General features: G+C 48.7%; 1 protein-coding gene across 7 annotated transcripts in view; it reads left to right on the top strand.

Moving 5' to 3' along the window:
- Nucleotides 1-17,449, top strand: part of Dip2c (disco interacting protein 2 homolog C) — a 375,118-nt gene that overhangs the window by 343,550 nt on the left and 14,119 nt on the right. For 3 of the 7 annotated variants that reach the window (XM_047520292.1, XM_047520290.1, XM_047520289.1), the window contains 2 exons: nt 4,863-4,892; nt 6,301-6,362. In XM_047520292.1, the coding sequence (XP_047376248.1) occupies nt 4,863-4,892; nt 6,301-6,362 (92 nt within the window). Of the gene's footprint in view, nt 1-4,862; nt 4,893-6,300; nt 6,363-16,914; nt 16,998-17,449 lie in introns of those variants that run through there. The other 4 variants (XM_047520293.1, XM_047520291.1, XM_047520294.1 and 1 more) reach the window with 3 other exon arrangements.

The raw sequence follows: 17,449 nt of genomic DNA, 5'->3' as shown, positions 1-17,449 counted from the left end.
GTAAGAAAAAATATTTTCTGTGGTGACAAGAGAAAAATGCTCAAAAGAATAAAAATTAGAACTATCAGAGACTTTAATTATCTGAGCCATAGTAGGCTCTGATATTAGAAATAGATGCTGCATAGTTTATGTGGATACAGCAGAGGAAAGGGTCATTTAGTGTGATCTTAAAGTCCCATCGGTAGGAATTTCCTGACCCACAGCACTAAAAGAAATAGATAAAATGGAGCCGAATAACAGATCTGTGACAAAACATCAAGTGGTCTAACATACGTGCAATAGGAGTCCTGAAGGAGGAGGTGAGCGAAAAACGGGTCAGAAGAATGATTTGCATACAGTAGTGGCGGAGAGTGGTGAGAGGTCAGTCCACAGATGCAGAATCTTGGAGAACTTCCAGTAGAAAAAAATGAAAAGAAGGCCCCAGCTCAGCCATATCGTTGTGAAATTACTGGGAGGCAGCCTTAAAGCAGCTCCAAAAATAGAGTCAGTTCCCAGGAAATAACAAAAAAGTGACACCTTGCTTCACCAGAAGTGGTGGATGCCAGTGGAATGGTGTATTCAAGGTGCTAAACAGAAATGATGATGCAGAAAAATGTCCTTCAGAATGGAAGATAAAGAGAGATTTGTTGGCAGCAAATCTGAGGGAATTTATCAGTAAATATGCATCACAAGAAATGCTAAGAACTTCTTTAGGATTAAGAGAAATGACAGTTAAATGAAGCCCAAATGTGTAAGAGGAAATGAAAAACACTAGAAAAGGTAAATGCAAAAGAAACTTTTATACCGTTATACCGTGTGTGTGTACAAATACGTAACAACAAATTCCAACATTACATACAGCTGTAATGAACCAATAAAAAAAAACTGAAAAATTTAAAGATCTGTCCATATGTAAATATACAAATTTTCTTACATTCCTTTGAAAATGATTAACCGTTCAAAACAAAAAGTAAAAATTGAGACATCGATCTATGCAGGAGTAGCAAGACTTCAAGGGGCAAGACAGGAGGTAAATGGAAGCTGTCATAAGAATCCTGTTGGCGGAGTGCACTGTGAAGGTGGAGTACAGTAAACGATACAAATTTCTGCATCAATGACTAAAAAATTAGCACAAAGTTCTTTGAGGCAAAAAATGCTATCCCAAAAATATTCTGGTTATGAATAAAGGCAGAAAGGAAGAATAAAGGAACAATAAAAACAGACCATTATATCAATTCTGTTAAAAGTAAATGAACTATGGACAGTGGTGACTTCCGTGGTCTGAAAGTTTTGTGTGCCCCCAAATTTAAGTTGAAATTTAGTCCCTGATCCCTGGTTGGCATGAAGGTAGAGCCCCCACGGATGGGATTATTGCCATTATCCAGAGACCCGACGGAGCTTGTCAGCCCTCACGCTGCCATCTAGGAAGGACACAGAGGACACAGCTGGACGCTGCCATCTAGGAAGCAGAAAGTGAGCCATTGCCACCAAGTGTGTGGGCACCCTGACCCTGGGCTTCTCGGCCTCCAGACGGTGGGCAATCAGTGTCTATTGTTCATAAGTCAGCCAGCGTGAGTCGTATTTTTACATCTGGCCAGGGTGGTGGCATGACATTTTGAATATATTTAATGCCACTGAACTGAACACTTGCAAACGGTCAAGGTGGAAGCCTTCGTGGGTGTAACACCACTATAAAATGGAAAAAATGTAATGTTCAAGGGCAGGGGTTTTCAGACTGAATAAAAATGATTCGCTGCGCTGACATACTGTCTATAAGGGACACGCGTGACTCTCAAACCTAAGTGGCTAGGTTGTACGTAAATGCAGAGTCGGCATTAGAAGACTTCCCTGTCTACCTGAAGAGACGTGCCAGACCTAAAGCCTCATCTAAGAAGGTGTGCCCTTGATGCTGGCCAGAGGGCCCATTTATCAATGAGACAAAACCCTACATGCATGCACACCTCAAAACTGAGCCCTAGCATGCACAAAGCAAGAGTGACAAACGAAAGAGGAAGGCAGCAAATTCAGTCATTGCAGAGTTTAACATCTCTTACTCTGCAGTTGGTAGAATCCATCAGGAAAAAGTGATGTACACAAAGATTTGGACAACACTTAACCAGGTTTGCTCTGACATTTCAAGAACACTGTTCCCAACTGCCATGCATGGAATTGAATCTCCCCACACCCCTGAAATCAGCAGGTTATACATTGGCACCCCTGACCCCATCTTTGGAGAGAACTCAAAGGGAGGTCACATAGAGTGAGGCTCTCGTCCTCGAGGGCTAGTGTCCTCATAAGACTGGCAGGAGGGAGCAAGCCACATGAGCACACACAAGACGTGTGCAGGTCCAGGAAGGCCCTCACCAGAACCCAGCCACAGGGACACCCTGATGTCAGTCAGACCAGCAGATCAGCAAGCTGGTGCATGATTGCTCTCTCGCCTACTTTATAAATACCTGTGCTACGTGCTATGTCAGCTGTGGAGGACACTGAATGGCGGTCACAGCCTTGTGCCGGGCACCTTCCCTGTCACAGGAGAGGCGGGCAGTAGCTGGAGATTCTACAGCCAGGGAGTGGTGATGGAGCTGTCTGGGGCTTGGGCAGGGACATGCCATGACTGCTTTGTGGAATGGTCCCTCGGTGCACCTTGAAGCTCCTCCAAGCCTATGGCCTTTCCATGTGGATGTGTCCTCTTGGAAACTGGAGTACAGAGAAGTCAGATTTTATAGCATTTTCTCTCTCAATGTGGAGAGTGTGGCTGGTCTAGAGACATGTAGGCTTTTTCTTGTCACCTCAGACAGATGTGGTAGGTGAGCACCAACCATCCTCAGTACCGTGTATTTCATGGATTTCTACTTGGTTCGTTCCTTTCCTGTGCATTTATTTGTACTGATGATTGAATCACTGAATAGCAAAATCACAATCAGCTCAAGTATTTGAACAAGTACTGTCGAGGATTTTCTTTGCTGATGTTTGGGACATGAGTCTGCATACCTTCAGCTGAGAGTTACATATAGTTCGTTTAAAGGCTTGGTACCTAGATTTGATCCCTAGCACTGCAAAAATGATAAAATAAGATTTATTCCATAAACAATACATAATGAATATGACACTTTTATATCAGAAAATAACTTTAGTTTGTATAACATTTTTTCATATAGTTGAATTTTAAGGTTGATCCCCTTTTCTCATTAACATAACTTGTGATTTCAAAATTGCTTTCTTTGCTTCAGAATGAGCATTAGCTGGAATGGATAGCTTTGTTTTCCTGTTGATTCTTTTTGCAATTGTTTGATGATTTTTAAATACTCACGGGCACTTAAGGAAATGCCGGCCTACGTTATGTAGCAATGTGAAGATTTCGTTGAATTTGTACTCCTTAATGTGTACCTAGGAATTGGACTTTGAACCGTAGGGTTTTTGAAATTGGGAAACGTCCATATTTCAACTCTAGCCTCTTGGTTAACTCGCCTCCAGGGCTGCAGTCCCTGTTTTCTGCATGAATACACGAAGCAAAACGAGGGCCCAGTCACAGTCTTTTTTCTAAGATGCTGCCTTAAGCCATTTACCAAAATCTGTGAATTATAATAATTTAGAGAGAAACACTGATTTTTCCCCCCAATTAATATTAGGTTTCAAGAGTCACAAAGGAAATTTAGATCATTGCATTTGGCTTGGATATACCCAGTATATTCAAGTCTGCACCTTCAGACTGTGTTAACCCAATTATATTCTTCACGTCCTGACTCTGTTTTTTTAAAAGATGCTGAGAGCAGTAGCTATAATTACCATGAAGAAGTAGTGGCAGAAGAATGGAATAAATTTTTTTTTTTTTTTATCCATTGCTTGTTTTACAGACTCAGCTCTGTTTTGAATGGTGGTAATTTTTTAGTCTGGCTTTATTAACAAACCACAACTCAAAGACAAGACAGCCAGTTAGGATCTGGTGTCTGCCTAGTAGTTGCCGGCGTAGGGAGTGCGGGCTGGTGGGAGGTCACATCCGAGGATCAGGGGCGTCCAAGCAGGCGTCTGTGAAGACCTGCTTTCTGGACTTGCCTGGGAACATTAGAAGATACCCAAGAGGCCTAAGGAAAGTCACACTGCATCCAAGGAGCTGGCCTGAGCTGCTTTCTGGAGTCTTCCCACCATGGTGTGGAGAGGATACAGTAGCAGGCGGGAGCCATACCATGGAGATGAGAGGAGAAGAGGAGTCTGCACCTCAGGGCTGCAGAGGCGCTGTGGTGGCACAGCACTCTCCGGCTATTCCCCGGGGCTGCTGAGCTGGACCATGTGAGCGCCGGTGTCTGGGTCCTCCACAGTTCAACTGCTTCGTGCTGCTTTGCTTTTACCTAGTTTCATAGATGAGCAGGGGTGGGTATCTAAATTTTAGATGTAAAAGTTTATAGACTTAATTACCATAATCGGAAACTTGATAACATTTCCATGAGGAAACAGTCAACAGATTTAAAACGCACACTCCCCGTCCCTCACGGGGAAACCTCAGGAAGCACCAGAAAATCAAGCCGCGCAGTCACGATGCCATCTTCCTTACTTACCAAAACTTACTCAGGTCCACGCGTCCAAGCGATCATCCAGTATGCCGCACTGTGGACATGTTGACATCTTTTTAAGTTTTCTTTTTTTTTTTTTTTAGCCTTTAATGATACAGTGATTAATTTTGGCGACTTCCATATTTGACATTGTTTTTGATCTTCTTTTTGCTTTGTTCTCTGCTTTCTGCATCTCCCCTCCCAACCCTCCCTCTTCTTCATCCCATTTTTACTGTCGGCTTGTTTTGTTTGTGTGTCTGTGTCGATCGTTTTTGGTTTCTGTTGGTCTGGTGTCCTCTCCTCTCTTCTCGTGTCCCCCTCCTGCTGCTGTAGCCCCACAGGCTGTGGACCCTGGCCGAGCAGGTAGGGGACTTTTCTGCTCACCACGCAGCGCCTACTACCCACCCACGCACCTCCTGCCTTGCCGGCTTCCGACAGTGGGGCAGACCGGAAGTTGAGCGAGACTGACCGAGGGTCTGCAGACCCTGTGCCCCCAGGGTGCTGTCACTGCCCAGGTCTCTTCAGACGATTCCCCGGTGGGGCAGCCGCTCTAGTTCCATTGTGCACGATCAGTGGTTCCCTTGCCAGTGGGGGTTCATCTTCATTTTCCATCCCCCGTTTTCTGATTTGCTGCTTGTTTTTTAATTGGCCACCTATGGTTATGTGTTCGGCACCACCCAGAACCTCAGGTCAGTCCCTCCCTCAGTGCCGGAGTCACTGGACAACCCAGGTTAGACCCTGCCTTGCTTCGCCACTGCGGGGGAGCATCTCTGCGGCTCATGCGCATGTGCTGTTCTTTCTCCTACCTTGGTGATGAGGTCCCGGTGACCGGGGTTATTGAGTAGCGGAGCATGTTTTAATGTTGTCTGCTTTTTATTCTTATGTTTGAACATAATTTTGGTACAAAATTCATGTTGTCACCCGAAGAACTTTAGTGTCGATTCTTCAAATAAATTCTGAAAGGTCCCCTTTTTTGGGCAAATCTGCCGTGGGTTCATTTTTTTGTCAACGGAGGTGTTGCGTTGCCTCCCCCAAGAAATGTACGGAAAAAGTTGGTTCCACTTGCAGCCTTAATGCTGCTACCCAGCAGCGCAGGTCGCTGGCCAGAAGTCAACCCAACGTGTCCTTTGAAGGGCTTTCTGGTGCGAGGTAAGAGTCCCGGGCTGCCTTGTTAAATGAAGTCGGCTCTGACCACAAGTTTCTGACCACAAGGTCCTGCTCAGCCAACGTGCCACCTCCCTGATTCACGTCACAGATAAAAATAGCCTCCCAAGGCTGGAGAACTAAGGCCCAAGTGGAACTAAAAGGAACAAAATGATTATCTCTCATATCCTTCTCCTCAATCTGTCAGTCCATGTCACATGGCTGCTTCAGTACCTCAAACTCTAAAAATACTCCTTTCCGGATGCCAGTATTAAATCTTCCCAGAAGATGATGCTTCCTATCCTTGACAGGCTGCTCTTGCCAGCCGGCCATTTTCTTGGCAGCTTGAGACTTCCTTTAGTGGGCAAAACCTGTGACCCACATCTTTCATATAGATCTGAATGATTGGCATTCGACCTATGTGAAAGTCCAGTTTTATCCAAATAAGGTGTTGCTTGGAGAATTCAGATTATTAAACTGCACGTTAACAGGTGTATTGGAGAGGTGTGTTTAGTTTCTGCTCTCAGTTTAAGGTTTTACCCAAGAAACGCTTACTAGCTAGGAGCACAATAGACCCAGTTTCCTTCCACACAAACTTGAGTTAACCACGCTGTGTTGTTGCTTGCAGGGGACCTCAGGACCTGACCCAACCACTGTCTATGTTGATATGAGAGCCCTGAGACACGACAGGTACAGTATGCGGGGGGGGGAGGGGGGGTTTGCTTTTTCTGTCCTCGGTTGCCCGTCACACAGGTGCCCTCCTGGGAGGAGGAGTAGCATTATTCCCTGGCTCCAGGTGTGATTGTCTTATGGATAAAGTGGGACACGTGGACAAGTTGGCTCAAGCTCTACAGACAAAAGCTTGGTGGCGCAAAAGCAGCAGAGCAGCCAGAGTTGCTGTATCTACCAGACCAGCCAGGAAGCAGGGGTTGGGTTCTTTCCCTTGGCCATTTCAGGTTCCATTTTGTGCCTCAAAAATAAGAACATTCTGTCCACAGGTGAAGGGTTTTCCATGAAAGGTTAAACTAGAGTCAGGTTACCTTTTCTGTGCAGCTTGTGAGTGACCACCTAAGCAAGCCTCAAAGGTGTTCTCGGTGAATGTAAGGACGTCTCCGAGGGAGGGGGTGAAGCAAGAAGAGAAGACCATTAGAGATGCCCCAAGAGGGAGGACCTGTTAAAATGCACAAGAGGGAAGAAAGGATTTACTGCTTTTAAAGTGGCCATTCCCCGCTGAAGTGGATAATTTGTTAGATGATCCGGAGGTGCCCAGGCGTTGTGTGATGGGCAGACCTTGATGTGCATCGTTGTCTTTCACCGCTGGTCGCGGGCTCTCTCTGGATGCGTTGCTACGCGCCGGGCACTGAGCCACTAGCCCTGCCTTTCTCATTGGCTCACCTGCCAACTCCCATCAGATACCCTGCGTTGCTGTGCCACAGCATGAGATGGAAAGATGGCGTCGTCTGGTTAGGAGGTGGAAACGTGGGAATGGGGCCTGGGAAGGCCTCAGGACGACTGGCCAGCTGGGCTGTGCAGCCCCCATCAGCCCCTGGCAGGCACCGCCTGCCCTCATCAGAGGCTCCCAGCAGGGCTCTTCTGCCCCTAGAGGACATCTGGCCACACCTGGCGTCATCTTGGGTGATTCCGGGAACAGCACCACTGCCATCTAGTGGGTGGAGGCCAGGAAGACTGCTGAGCCTCCTGCGGTGCACAGGACAAGTGGCAGTGGCAGTCGGCACCTGTGTGCTTACCTGTGTTACACTTAGTTGCCCACTGGCCCTGGTGGCCCTGGGTGACCCGCCTGTTGAAAACACCTGCTTGCCCTGCAGTTACAGATCAGTGGAGACCAGGGGCCTGTGCTCGCAGCCCCTCAGGAGGCTCTGGAGGCTGAGGGTCAGCGGAAACAACCGCCCTCCGGAGCCCCAGCTGCAGCGTCCAGAGCTCGGCCTGGACCGGGTTCAAAATTCAGAAACGTAGAAAAATGGAGACCTTGTTCCAGGACTTCTGGGCTTTACAACAAATCTACAGTATTTCCCATAAAAAAATACCTGGAAAATGATTTTATAATTCATAAAACTTCCTCAAAAAGTGAGGCATAGCCCGCCAGGGACTTGCTTCAGTAACACCGTGCAGTTGTTTGTGGCCGGGCCTCAAAATTCATAGAGAACAAGTAATCATAATGCGGTGTGGATAAAAACTGCCGACCGTGGCGTTAGGAGTGCCTTGGCAACCAGAGGGGCAGAGGCTGGAGGGAAGGATTTTCCCTTTTGGAAAAGGACAGAGCATCTCAGGAACTACTTTGACCAATTGTTTTTGTTTGTTTGTTTTTGCTTTTTTGACAGCAGGCCGAAGTACTGGGGATTGAACTCAGGGACACTCAGCTACTAAACCACATCCCCAGCCTATTTTACTCAGAGACAGGGTCTCACTGAGTTGCTTAGCACCTCACTTTGCTGAGGCTGACTTTGAACTTGTGATCTTCCTGCCTCAGTCCCTCAAGCCACTGGAATTACAGGTGTGTGCCACCGTGCCCAGCTGACCAGTTGTTTTTTGAAGGCTATCTTTTGGCTATCTTCAGTGTAGCCAATCTGTTGGGAAAGGGTCTGACTTGGGGCAGAATGAAATGAGAGCCAGCTCAGCTACGATGGTAAAATACTAAAGGCCACACATCAGGTCAGGGTCTGGTGCTAGAAAGAGCAGGCAGCCGCATCCTCGGTGGCCTTCCTTCATGATCAACTAATTCTTCTCCCCTGGCCAGGTCAATAATCCTTCCAAGTGACAGAGTTGCCCTAATTTGTCGTGAATCCGTAGGAACACTGAGACGGAAGGAAGACTGCTTTGAGAACTGGAACTCGGGCTCAGCAGCTGGGCGTGTCACACGGGCAGCGTCACTGTGATGACGATGAGGTTGCTCGCTCCCGGAGGGGCCCTACGCTGCTCCACACCAGGTGGTGCACACGGACCGCCGTGCCTGTCACACCCAGGCCTGTCCTCAGCGGCCGTGGCCTGGGCCCCCGTTTGCTCTTTGGTGTGATCACAGTGGGGTTTCCCAGCCTCCGTGCTCTCCTCTGTCAGACAGATGGCGGGTGGTGTGGGTGGCCAGGTGACATTCTTCCCCCCAGAGGCCTCCCCTCTCCATGCCCAGTGCTGGAGGTGCTGCCCTCAGGGTAGAAGGCTGGCCTGTAGCAGGGCCAGCAGCTGGAAGACAGTGGGACAGCAGGGCTGCTGGGGCAGTGGCCCTGTCCGTTCTCGTGCCTCTTCCCGTGAAGTTGGGGTGGCGGTTTTCTGGCTTCAGCTGTGTTGCGTTCTGCCATGAGGGTTCATTGCTTTTCCTGTTGCCTTAAGGGTGAAGTCACTTGGGAGCCCCAGCATCTGCCCAGTTACCACCTAACTGACCTGGGCAGGTTAACTTGTGCGGGTGACTTCCTGAGGGGGCGGCTCGGGGAGGTCAGGGAGATCCGTGTGGTGGAAGCAAGTGATGGAGGAGGCGTGCTCGCCGTTTCTACTTGGTTTTATGCCTTTGTTTCTAATGCCCATTTCATTCTTCAAGTCCCAGAGGTGGGGATTGGCAATCTGCCTTTGTTACAGGTTGCCATGGAGACACTCCTTGGATCCAGAATAAACGGGTCCCCCACCCGTGTAAGGGGAGAGTGATGACATCTTTTGAGGCTGCCTGAGTGACTGCTAGTTTCCTTAGTTTTTAAAGTATTTTTACAATATGTATATTAAAAGTGAATTCAGTCACTCAATCACTCATTTGCTCTTTCCTTAAGCACTTACATTTTTCAGGCTGTAGATAGGAAAGAAAAATATTTTTTCACACATTTAAAGAAATAGTTTTAGCAGTTTGTCAAATCTTAGGAAAACAATGTTAGTATAAAGGCCTAGAACGGAAACTTCCTTAGCTTCCTCAGTTCTTGAAACCTGAAGTCATAATTAAAGGGCGTCCCCAGGAACAGGGACACTAACTTAACTCCTGGCCAGTGGTGAGCTGTGGATCACAATCCTGATCCTGAGAGAAATGGGCACCTCAGTGGACCTGTGATCCAATCAGCAGGGTGGGGGAGCAAGGGTAGATCGATGACAAAAGGGCTAACCCGGGACCCTGTGCTGGGTCAGTTCTTGGTGTGGGGGTGCGTATATGCATGTGTGTATTGTGTATACATGTGTGATACACGTGCAAGCACATTTGTGTGACTGTTGTGTTGTGTGGCCTGTGCATGCCTGTGAGTCGGTGTGTGTTTGTGTTGTGAATGTGTGTGCTGTGTACAGGTGCACGTATATGCAGGTGAGCCACATGTGTTGCGTGTGTGCATAAGTGCGTCGTAAGTGTGCAGCATGTGGGCAAACGTGCATGTAAGTTTGCAAGGTTGTTCTGTGTCATAGCTGTAAGCAGGAGTTGGACTGCACGTATGTGTCTCAGCCATCAGGTGTATGTGTTGACATGTGAGTTAATGTGTGGCAGATGTGTGAGGGCTTTCAAACGTGAGTGTACCCAGGCATGCGTGTGTGCAAGTGAGTGCTGCGCATGGTCGTGTGTATACAAGTGTGTATAATTGTGCGGGCGGGCCAGTGGAGGGCCTGAGAGTGTACACGAGGGCTCCCTGCGAGCCTGCCAGTCTGCTGCTGGCCCTTCACTTAGTTTGCCATGGCCTCTGGCCCCAGCCGGTGGGAATGGGTGCTTATGTGGGGCTCAGTTCATTGCTGAACACTTCCATTGCCAGCCTCTGAGTCCACAGTCCTGGGATGAGCAGGGCGCGTGGGAGGCCTTGGCCTGCTGCCGCAGTGCCTGGTGACCAGCACTGAGCCCTGGGTGGCCTCTGGCTGTGCTGATCAAACCTGCTGGGTGCAGTGAGGTTAGGTTAGCCCGACCCCTGGGCCCAGTTCTGCCCCTTCTCACCGTGCAATCCTGCACACGTTGCCACCTGTGTTTTTCTTTCCCTGACTGTGACATGGTGACAGCCATACCTACCCTTAGAATTGTTATGAGGATTCAAATTTAACACATCCGGGGCTTGGGACAGTGCCTGACAAAGCATGAGCCTTGAGCATGGCCGCCTATTCACATGGCCATATCAGTTACGTGTACTCACTCATTTGCGGTGGTCTCTTGGTCCCCTGCGCATACATGCTCCAGTCCCTTCTATAACACGCTGTCACATTTGCATGTAACCTGAGCATATCCCCCAATACTTCAAATCATCTCTAGATCACTTACAACACCTAATGCAACACACGTGCTGTGGAAATCGCTGTTTCGCTGTCTCGTCTAGGGAATAGCAAGAAAAGCCACACACGCTCGGTGCATGTGCAGTGTGTAAAACGTGTCTGGTTTGCGATTGGCCGTGTCCACTGTGCAGATCTGCTGTGGAGGGCCCCCCATATTCGCTTCTCCTCCTCATTATCCACACGCATTTTCCTCCTCTGCTTCTGCTTTGGCCGTCACCCAACATGAAAACTGCTTTCGAGTTTGTTCTTTGGCCAAACTTAATAGTACGTGATCACAGGATGGCGAGTGTGAGGTGGTTTTTGTGATCGATTGAATAGTACTTGTGAAGTGTTCTTGGAGGTCAGATGACTTTTCAATAGAGAACTGAGACGTGAGAGAAGAGCGTATGTTTTCTACCTGTCCGTTGTGATTAGGGATGTGAATTCCCCCTGAGGGGAGTCCGTCTCCAGGAGTCGCTCACCCTGTCTCCTGGGTGTGTGAGGAGGAAGGCTGCTGCAGTGCCGGGCACCGAGGTGGTGCGGGGCACGGGCGAGCCCCCTTCGCAGGGGCACCCGGCCTGTCCCAGAACCTTGACCATGAGGTGGGAGAGGCAGGCATTTTGCCACAATCCTTTTATCTTTGCTTTTTAAAAATGCCCATCCAAAGACATACTCTAACATCTGGACTGTTTTTAGTCTCCAAATCCCATTCTAATCTCTTCTTGCATCTCGTTCTGTCAGTGTAACCTTAAGTCTTTCCTGAGGGTCTGTTCAGCTCTTGAGGGAGGGAACTGCAGAAGGGATGTCCAGTCCCTGCCCCTTCTGGTAGCCCCCGCAGCTGCGGCCTGTCCCCACCCTCCACCTCCACGCCCGTGTTTCCCCTTGCCCATCTACAAACGACATGATAGAGGTCATTGAAACATGAGAGAAGGGCCACACCCTCTGGCCCTTCTTGGTGGCAGCAGGGCCACGTCTCCTGGTGACAAGAGGCACCTCCTGAGGTGGTCTGTTCCCCTCCCACGCTGTCATGAGAACTGGAGCCACGTGTGCCTCCGGCCTCCTGAAGCCCCACTGTGGCTTCCATCTTGCCAATCAGTGTGCAGCTCTCAGTCCTCTTGGACGCTCTTCTTTGCCTCGGCTTCAGGGACGACTCGCTGACTCTTAGTTAAATAAGCAAGCACTCCCTTACGCCCTTGTGTGGAGAAGCTGCTTTCCTGCTCAGTGGTGAGAGGGACTGCTGCCCAGGGCTGTCTCTTCTGTGCCCTTCCTGCGTCAGCAGGCGGTGATGGTGGCAGGCCTCGCGAATGGCGCTGGGCCTCGGCCCTCGCCTGCTTGATTGGTTCCTGCAGGTTGCGGCCCCTCGACGCAGCCCCTCTGTGCCCGCGGCTCTGCAGAACCGTGCCCGCAGGAGAGGGTGCCAATCTGCCAGGGCGCCCGCTTTCATAATCGCACGCTGATATTTTTCTGCTAAAAGAAAAAACACGTTTAGAAACAGAACTCAGAGGGACAGATGGACATCCTCAGGCTCCAGGGAGGACCCTGTGAGGGTCCAGCCCCGCTGTGTAGCATCCCCACTAAGAATGCAAACCTGCTTGTAATCATGAGCAACCCAAAAGGATATTGCTTTTCCTTTTTTTTTTTCCCTTCATGTTCTTATTAGTGCATTACAGTGGTACACAATGTTGGGGTTTGTTGTCACCCATACATGCATGCAATGTAACAATATAATTTGGCCGATGTTCCCCAGGATTCCTTTTCCACCCCTCCTCCCTCCCCCAGTCCCTCTCCTCTCCCCACCTCCCTGTGATTTCCATGAGGTCGCCAACCTTCTTTCCTTTTTCCTCTCCAGCTTCCACATAGGAGAGAAAACATATGGCCCTTGAATTTGAGTTTGACTTACTTAGCTTAACACAATGATCTAAAGTTCAGTCCATTTTCCTGCAAATGACATATTTCATTTCTACTTCATGATTGCAGAACACTCCAGTGTGTGTATATACAGTTTCTTTATCCTTTCATCCTGGACACCTAGGCTGGTTCACAGTTTGTCTGTTGTGAATTGGGCTGTTATAAACATGGGTGTGCATACCTCGCTATCATATGCTGACTTTTATTCTTGAGGATACATACCGAGCAGTGGTATAGCCGGGTCGTGGTGGGTGGTCCTATGCCTGGTCTTGAGGAACCTCCTCACTCACTTCCATAGTGGTTGCACTGATTTACAGTCCCACCAACAGTGTAGAAGTGTTCCCTTTTCTCCTCATCCTCTCCCGCATTTATTATCGTCGGTGTTCTTGATGGCCGCCGCTCTGACTGCAGTGAGATGAACCTGTGTAGTTTTGATTGGCGTGTCCCTGATGGAGAATGATCCTGAACATTTTCTTCATGTATTTGTTGACCATTTGTACTTCTGCCCCAAAAGGATATTCAAATGGTATTTGAAATGTTTTTTGATGTTGTAGTTGTGGTAAAATGCACATGAGATCGCCCTCTTGACTGTTTTCACGGTTTGGTGGCATTAAGTGTATTCATACTGTTGTGTGACCGTCGTCATGGTCCACGTCCAGAATCTTCCCATCCAAACCAAAGCTGTCCCCATGAAGCGCCAACTCCCCAGTCCCCTTCCTCCCCATCGTCCTCCTTTCTGTCCATGGGGATTCGACCATCTGCCTTAGCTGAGTGCAGTCATGCGGGGTTTGTCTCGTGTCTCATGTAGTATGGTGCCCTCGGGTTCAGCCACGTCGTAGCAGCAGCAGAATTTCTCTCCACTTTGGAACGAGTGGTGTTCTGCAGTGGGGCCTACCACATTCTGCTCATTCGTTTATTAGTGGACCCTCAGGCTGCTTCCACCACTTGGCTACTCCAGACCATGCTGCCGTGGACTCGGGCTACAGGTGTTTGAGTTCCGGGTTTCCATTCTTTGGGGTGCACCGCGGGAAGTGGAATGGTTGGATTGTGTGGACGTCCTGTCCTTTCTGTTCCAGGCCCCGCCCTGCTTCACAGCATCTCTGGCACCTGCGGTGCACAAGGGTGCCAGTGTCTCCTGTGTCCCATTTATTTCTTGGTTTAGTGATAGCAGCCGTCTTGGTGGGGGGGTGGGCTCCGTGTAGTTTTGATTCAGTTACCTGGTGCTTGTGATCTGGGGTCTCTTCTCATGCCATTGGCCATTCATATACTCTCTTTGAAGAAGTGTCCAAGTCCTCTGCCCACTTTTCACCTGGCGTTTCTTTGACTGAGTCATAGGAATTCCTTGTATGTTCTAGCTATTAATCAACCCATGTCATATGAATGATTGGCAGGTCTTTGGCATGTGATTGATCCAGTTGTCCCCTTTGCACAGAATTTTAAAATTTTCATGTAGCACAGTTTATCCTTTTTTTCTTTTGCCATCACTGCTTTTGGTGTCATATCCGAGAAATAACAGCCAAATTCAGTGTCATGAAGTCTCTCCCCAGTGTTTTCTCTTAGTAGTTTATAGTTTTAGCTGTTATATTTAGATTTTTGATCCTGTTTGTGTTAAGTAACTTTAAATTATTTAATTTTTTAAAGGAAGGGACAGCATTCCTTTAAAAATACCAGTGTAATACAGGACAAAAATGACTAACGCAAGCCGAAGAAATGATACGGTGGCACACACCTGTAATCCCAGTGTCTTGGGAGGCTGAGGCTGAGGCTGAGGCTAGAGGATGGCACATCCAAGACCAGCCTCAGCACCTTAGCAAGACCCTAAGCAACTTAGACCCTGTCTTGAGATAAAAATAAAAACGACTGGAGATGTGGCTCAGTGTTAAGCGCCTCTGGGTTCAATCCCCAGTACGAAAAGGAAAAAAAGAAACGATAGCCAAATGCAGAACCTGATGCAGGCTCAGCCCTGTGCTCCGGAGGGGCTGTTGGATCCACGACAGCTGCGGTGCTGCTGGGTCCCCATGAGGAGATGCACTGGAAGACCTAAGAGTAAAGGGGTCAGGGTGTTTCCACTTTGTCCTCAAATGGAAAAGTGTGTGTGAGAGAGAGGCGGAGGAGGGGAGGAACTCTCTCAGATGGAGGCCAGTGGAGGGAAGTGGAGTAATAGGGGAATCTGGGAAACAGATGTTACAAGGGGCCTTTTTACTATTTTCATTATTGCAAATTTTCAGTAATTGAAATTTTTAAGCAGAATGTTCTAGAAACCAATGCTTTTACATGTATAAAAGCCAGCGTTATTTTTCAAGTATTTTTATTCCTACTCGTAAGGGGAAAATTGGCCCATGTTAGTCAATTCCTCCTGGGTGAGAAGTGATATGAAGCAGGATAGGACTCTTCTAGCCACCAGTGATTGATGGAGGGGGGTGGGGCCTGGAGGTGGGCGTGACCCCTGCCAGGAGGGGCCTAGCAGCAAAACCCAGAAGGCCCTCCCAGGCTCTCCATACTGTCCCTGCTCCTTTCTGCCTTGGGCAGACTTCTCTCTGGATGGATGGGCTTCTTGGCATTTATGCCGCCTGGGTGAATCTTGTGGTCCTGTAGTTTAGACTGAAGGTCTGCCCACACAGCTGCTGAACCTGCCATGTGAGCTTGGTCACCCACTTACCTTCCACGAGGACAGGGGCTTGGTTCCCGGGGGCGGAAGATGTTTGCATGAAAGCCATTGTCCCTCATCTCAGAAGTCGGGAGAATCGCCCTGTGCACTGACGCCTCCTACAGAGGCCATGGAGCAGCTTCCAACATGACCTCAGTCAACGGCCAAGGTCAACGTCTCCACCAGTGGGAGGACCTTTCGTGTAATGTCCTGAAAGGAGCCCTTGGTCTCTGAGAATTCTCCAAAACACCGTGTAACACAGATTTAATCACCGGAAAAATAGCAGATGAATCCCAAATGAAGGGCATCCCGAGAAGCTCCTGACATGTCCTGGGCACATGTCACGGTCAGCAGAGCAGGGTAGTTCTGAGAGGCCAGCACAGCCCTGGGACACGAAGGTCACAGGGATCCTGGAGAGGGTCCCGGTGTGAGAAAGAGATGGGGAAGCCCATCACAGCGAGTCAGTAATGTCTCAATGTTGGCTCATTAACTACGTCTAAAGTCAGGCATGCTGGGCGCGGTGTTGCACGCCACCTGTAACCTAGCTAGTGGCTCGGGAGGCTGAGGTAGGAGGATCTCGGTTCAAAGCCAGCCTCAGCAACTTAGCGAGACCCTGTCTCTAAATCAAATATAAAAATGGGCTGGGAATGTGGTCCGATGGTTAAGCACCCCTGGGTTCAATTCCTGGTACGAAAACAAGCGTGGGTTTTAAGATTGGGGTTTATAATAGGAGAACATGAGAATTCTCCACTTAGCTTTACTTAAATATGATACTACCCTGAAAATAAAGCATATTGATCCTTTAAAATAAAAAAAAAAAAGGAAAATCCTGCCGAGGTGTCTGGATTTAGGGAGGGAGGAGGTGTAGAAGGCCCGGGGGCGGGAGAGAAGGTGCCTGTAGGTGCTTCTCTCGTGTTCAGTGGGATGAACCGTCTCCTCCTGTTTGCAGGTGGTTGGCACCTGGACTTGTATGCTAGAAGCCACTCCCTGTTGGTCAAGCGGTGGCCGCTGTGGGCTGTCGCTGCTGGAATGTGTCGCTTTTCCTAGGGCTGATTCCTGGGAGAACATTCCTGTAGAAATAATAGTGCTTTTGGTGCATTTGGTTGCTTTGTTAGTAGTTTTGGACATGTGAACGCAAGGTCTTAATGCCAAATTTGCACATTTTTTTTTCTTTGAGATTTTAGTGATCCCTTCTTACGTGCGTTGCTAATTACAAAGAAAATAACATGAGGTTAAAATTTAAACTTTGACAATAAAACTTGCTTAATTCTACTGCTGCCAGGAAGCTGAGGGTGAAATTCAGTCAGCACCTATATTAATTAACCAAGGGCTTTTGAAAGTTTGATTTCCCCCTGCATTCAGGGGGATTTTTTTAAAAAACTTTTTCAAATGGTCTTATTATATTGAGTGTTTTAGCTGCTCCTCATTATTTCTGGAAGATGTGATTTAAAATTTTAATTAAAAGTTTTACTTGGTTTTCAGCAGCACATCCTTAAATGCCAGCAACGGCGGGCCGGGCTGCCAGTGGACAGCAGCTCCATTCTGCTGAGCGGCTGGTTCTGGGTCTGTCCTGCCCTCTCCCTGCCCGATGCCCCAGAATTGACCCTGGAGACAGTGTCAGCCGTGACTGCGTCTGGTGCAGCCATGCCGGTTGTTGAGGTGGAAGCTGCAGAGGATGCTTGTCCTCTAGGTCAGAAGGTACCATCAGGGACAGGCCTGCTGGCAGCGTCGTGCGTGGGTGCCTCTTGACCTCTCCCCACACCATGTTTATGCCATGCGACCCCACCTTGGTGACTCTGAAGGATCGTGTCTCCGGCAGGAGCAGACGTGTCCTGTGTCCACCCTCCTCTCCTGGGCACACCGTGTGGTTTTGCTTCTTAATTGTTATCACTAAGAGGTCTTCAGACCCAGAATTTCGATGAACACTTAACCAGGCACGAGGGGGTCCCTGAGCCCAGGGTCCAGAAGAAGATGGACGTGAGCATCCCTCTGCACCGCTCAGACATGGCTGCTTGCC

This window comes from Sciurus carolinensis, chromosome 12, assembly GCF_902686445.1.
Source record: "Sciurus carolinensis chromosome 12, mSciCar1.2, whole genome shotgun sequence".
NCBI classification, from domain to species: domain Eukaryota; kingdom Metazoa; phylum Chordata; class Mammalia; order Rodentia; family Sciuridae; genus Sciurus; species Sciurus carolinensis.
Note: the sequence above shows the minus strand (reverse complement) of the source record. Positions and strands in the feature narration are given on the sequence as shown.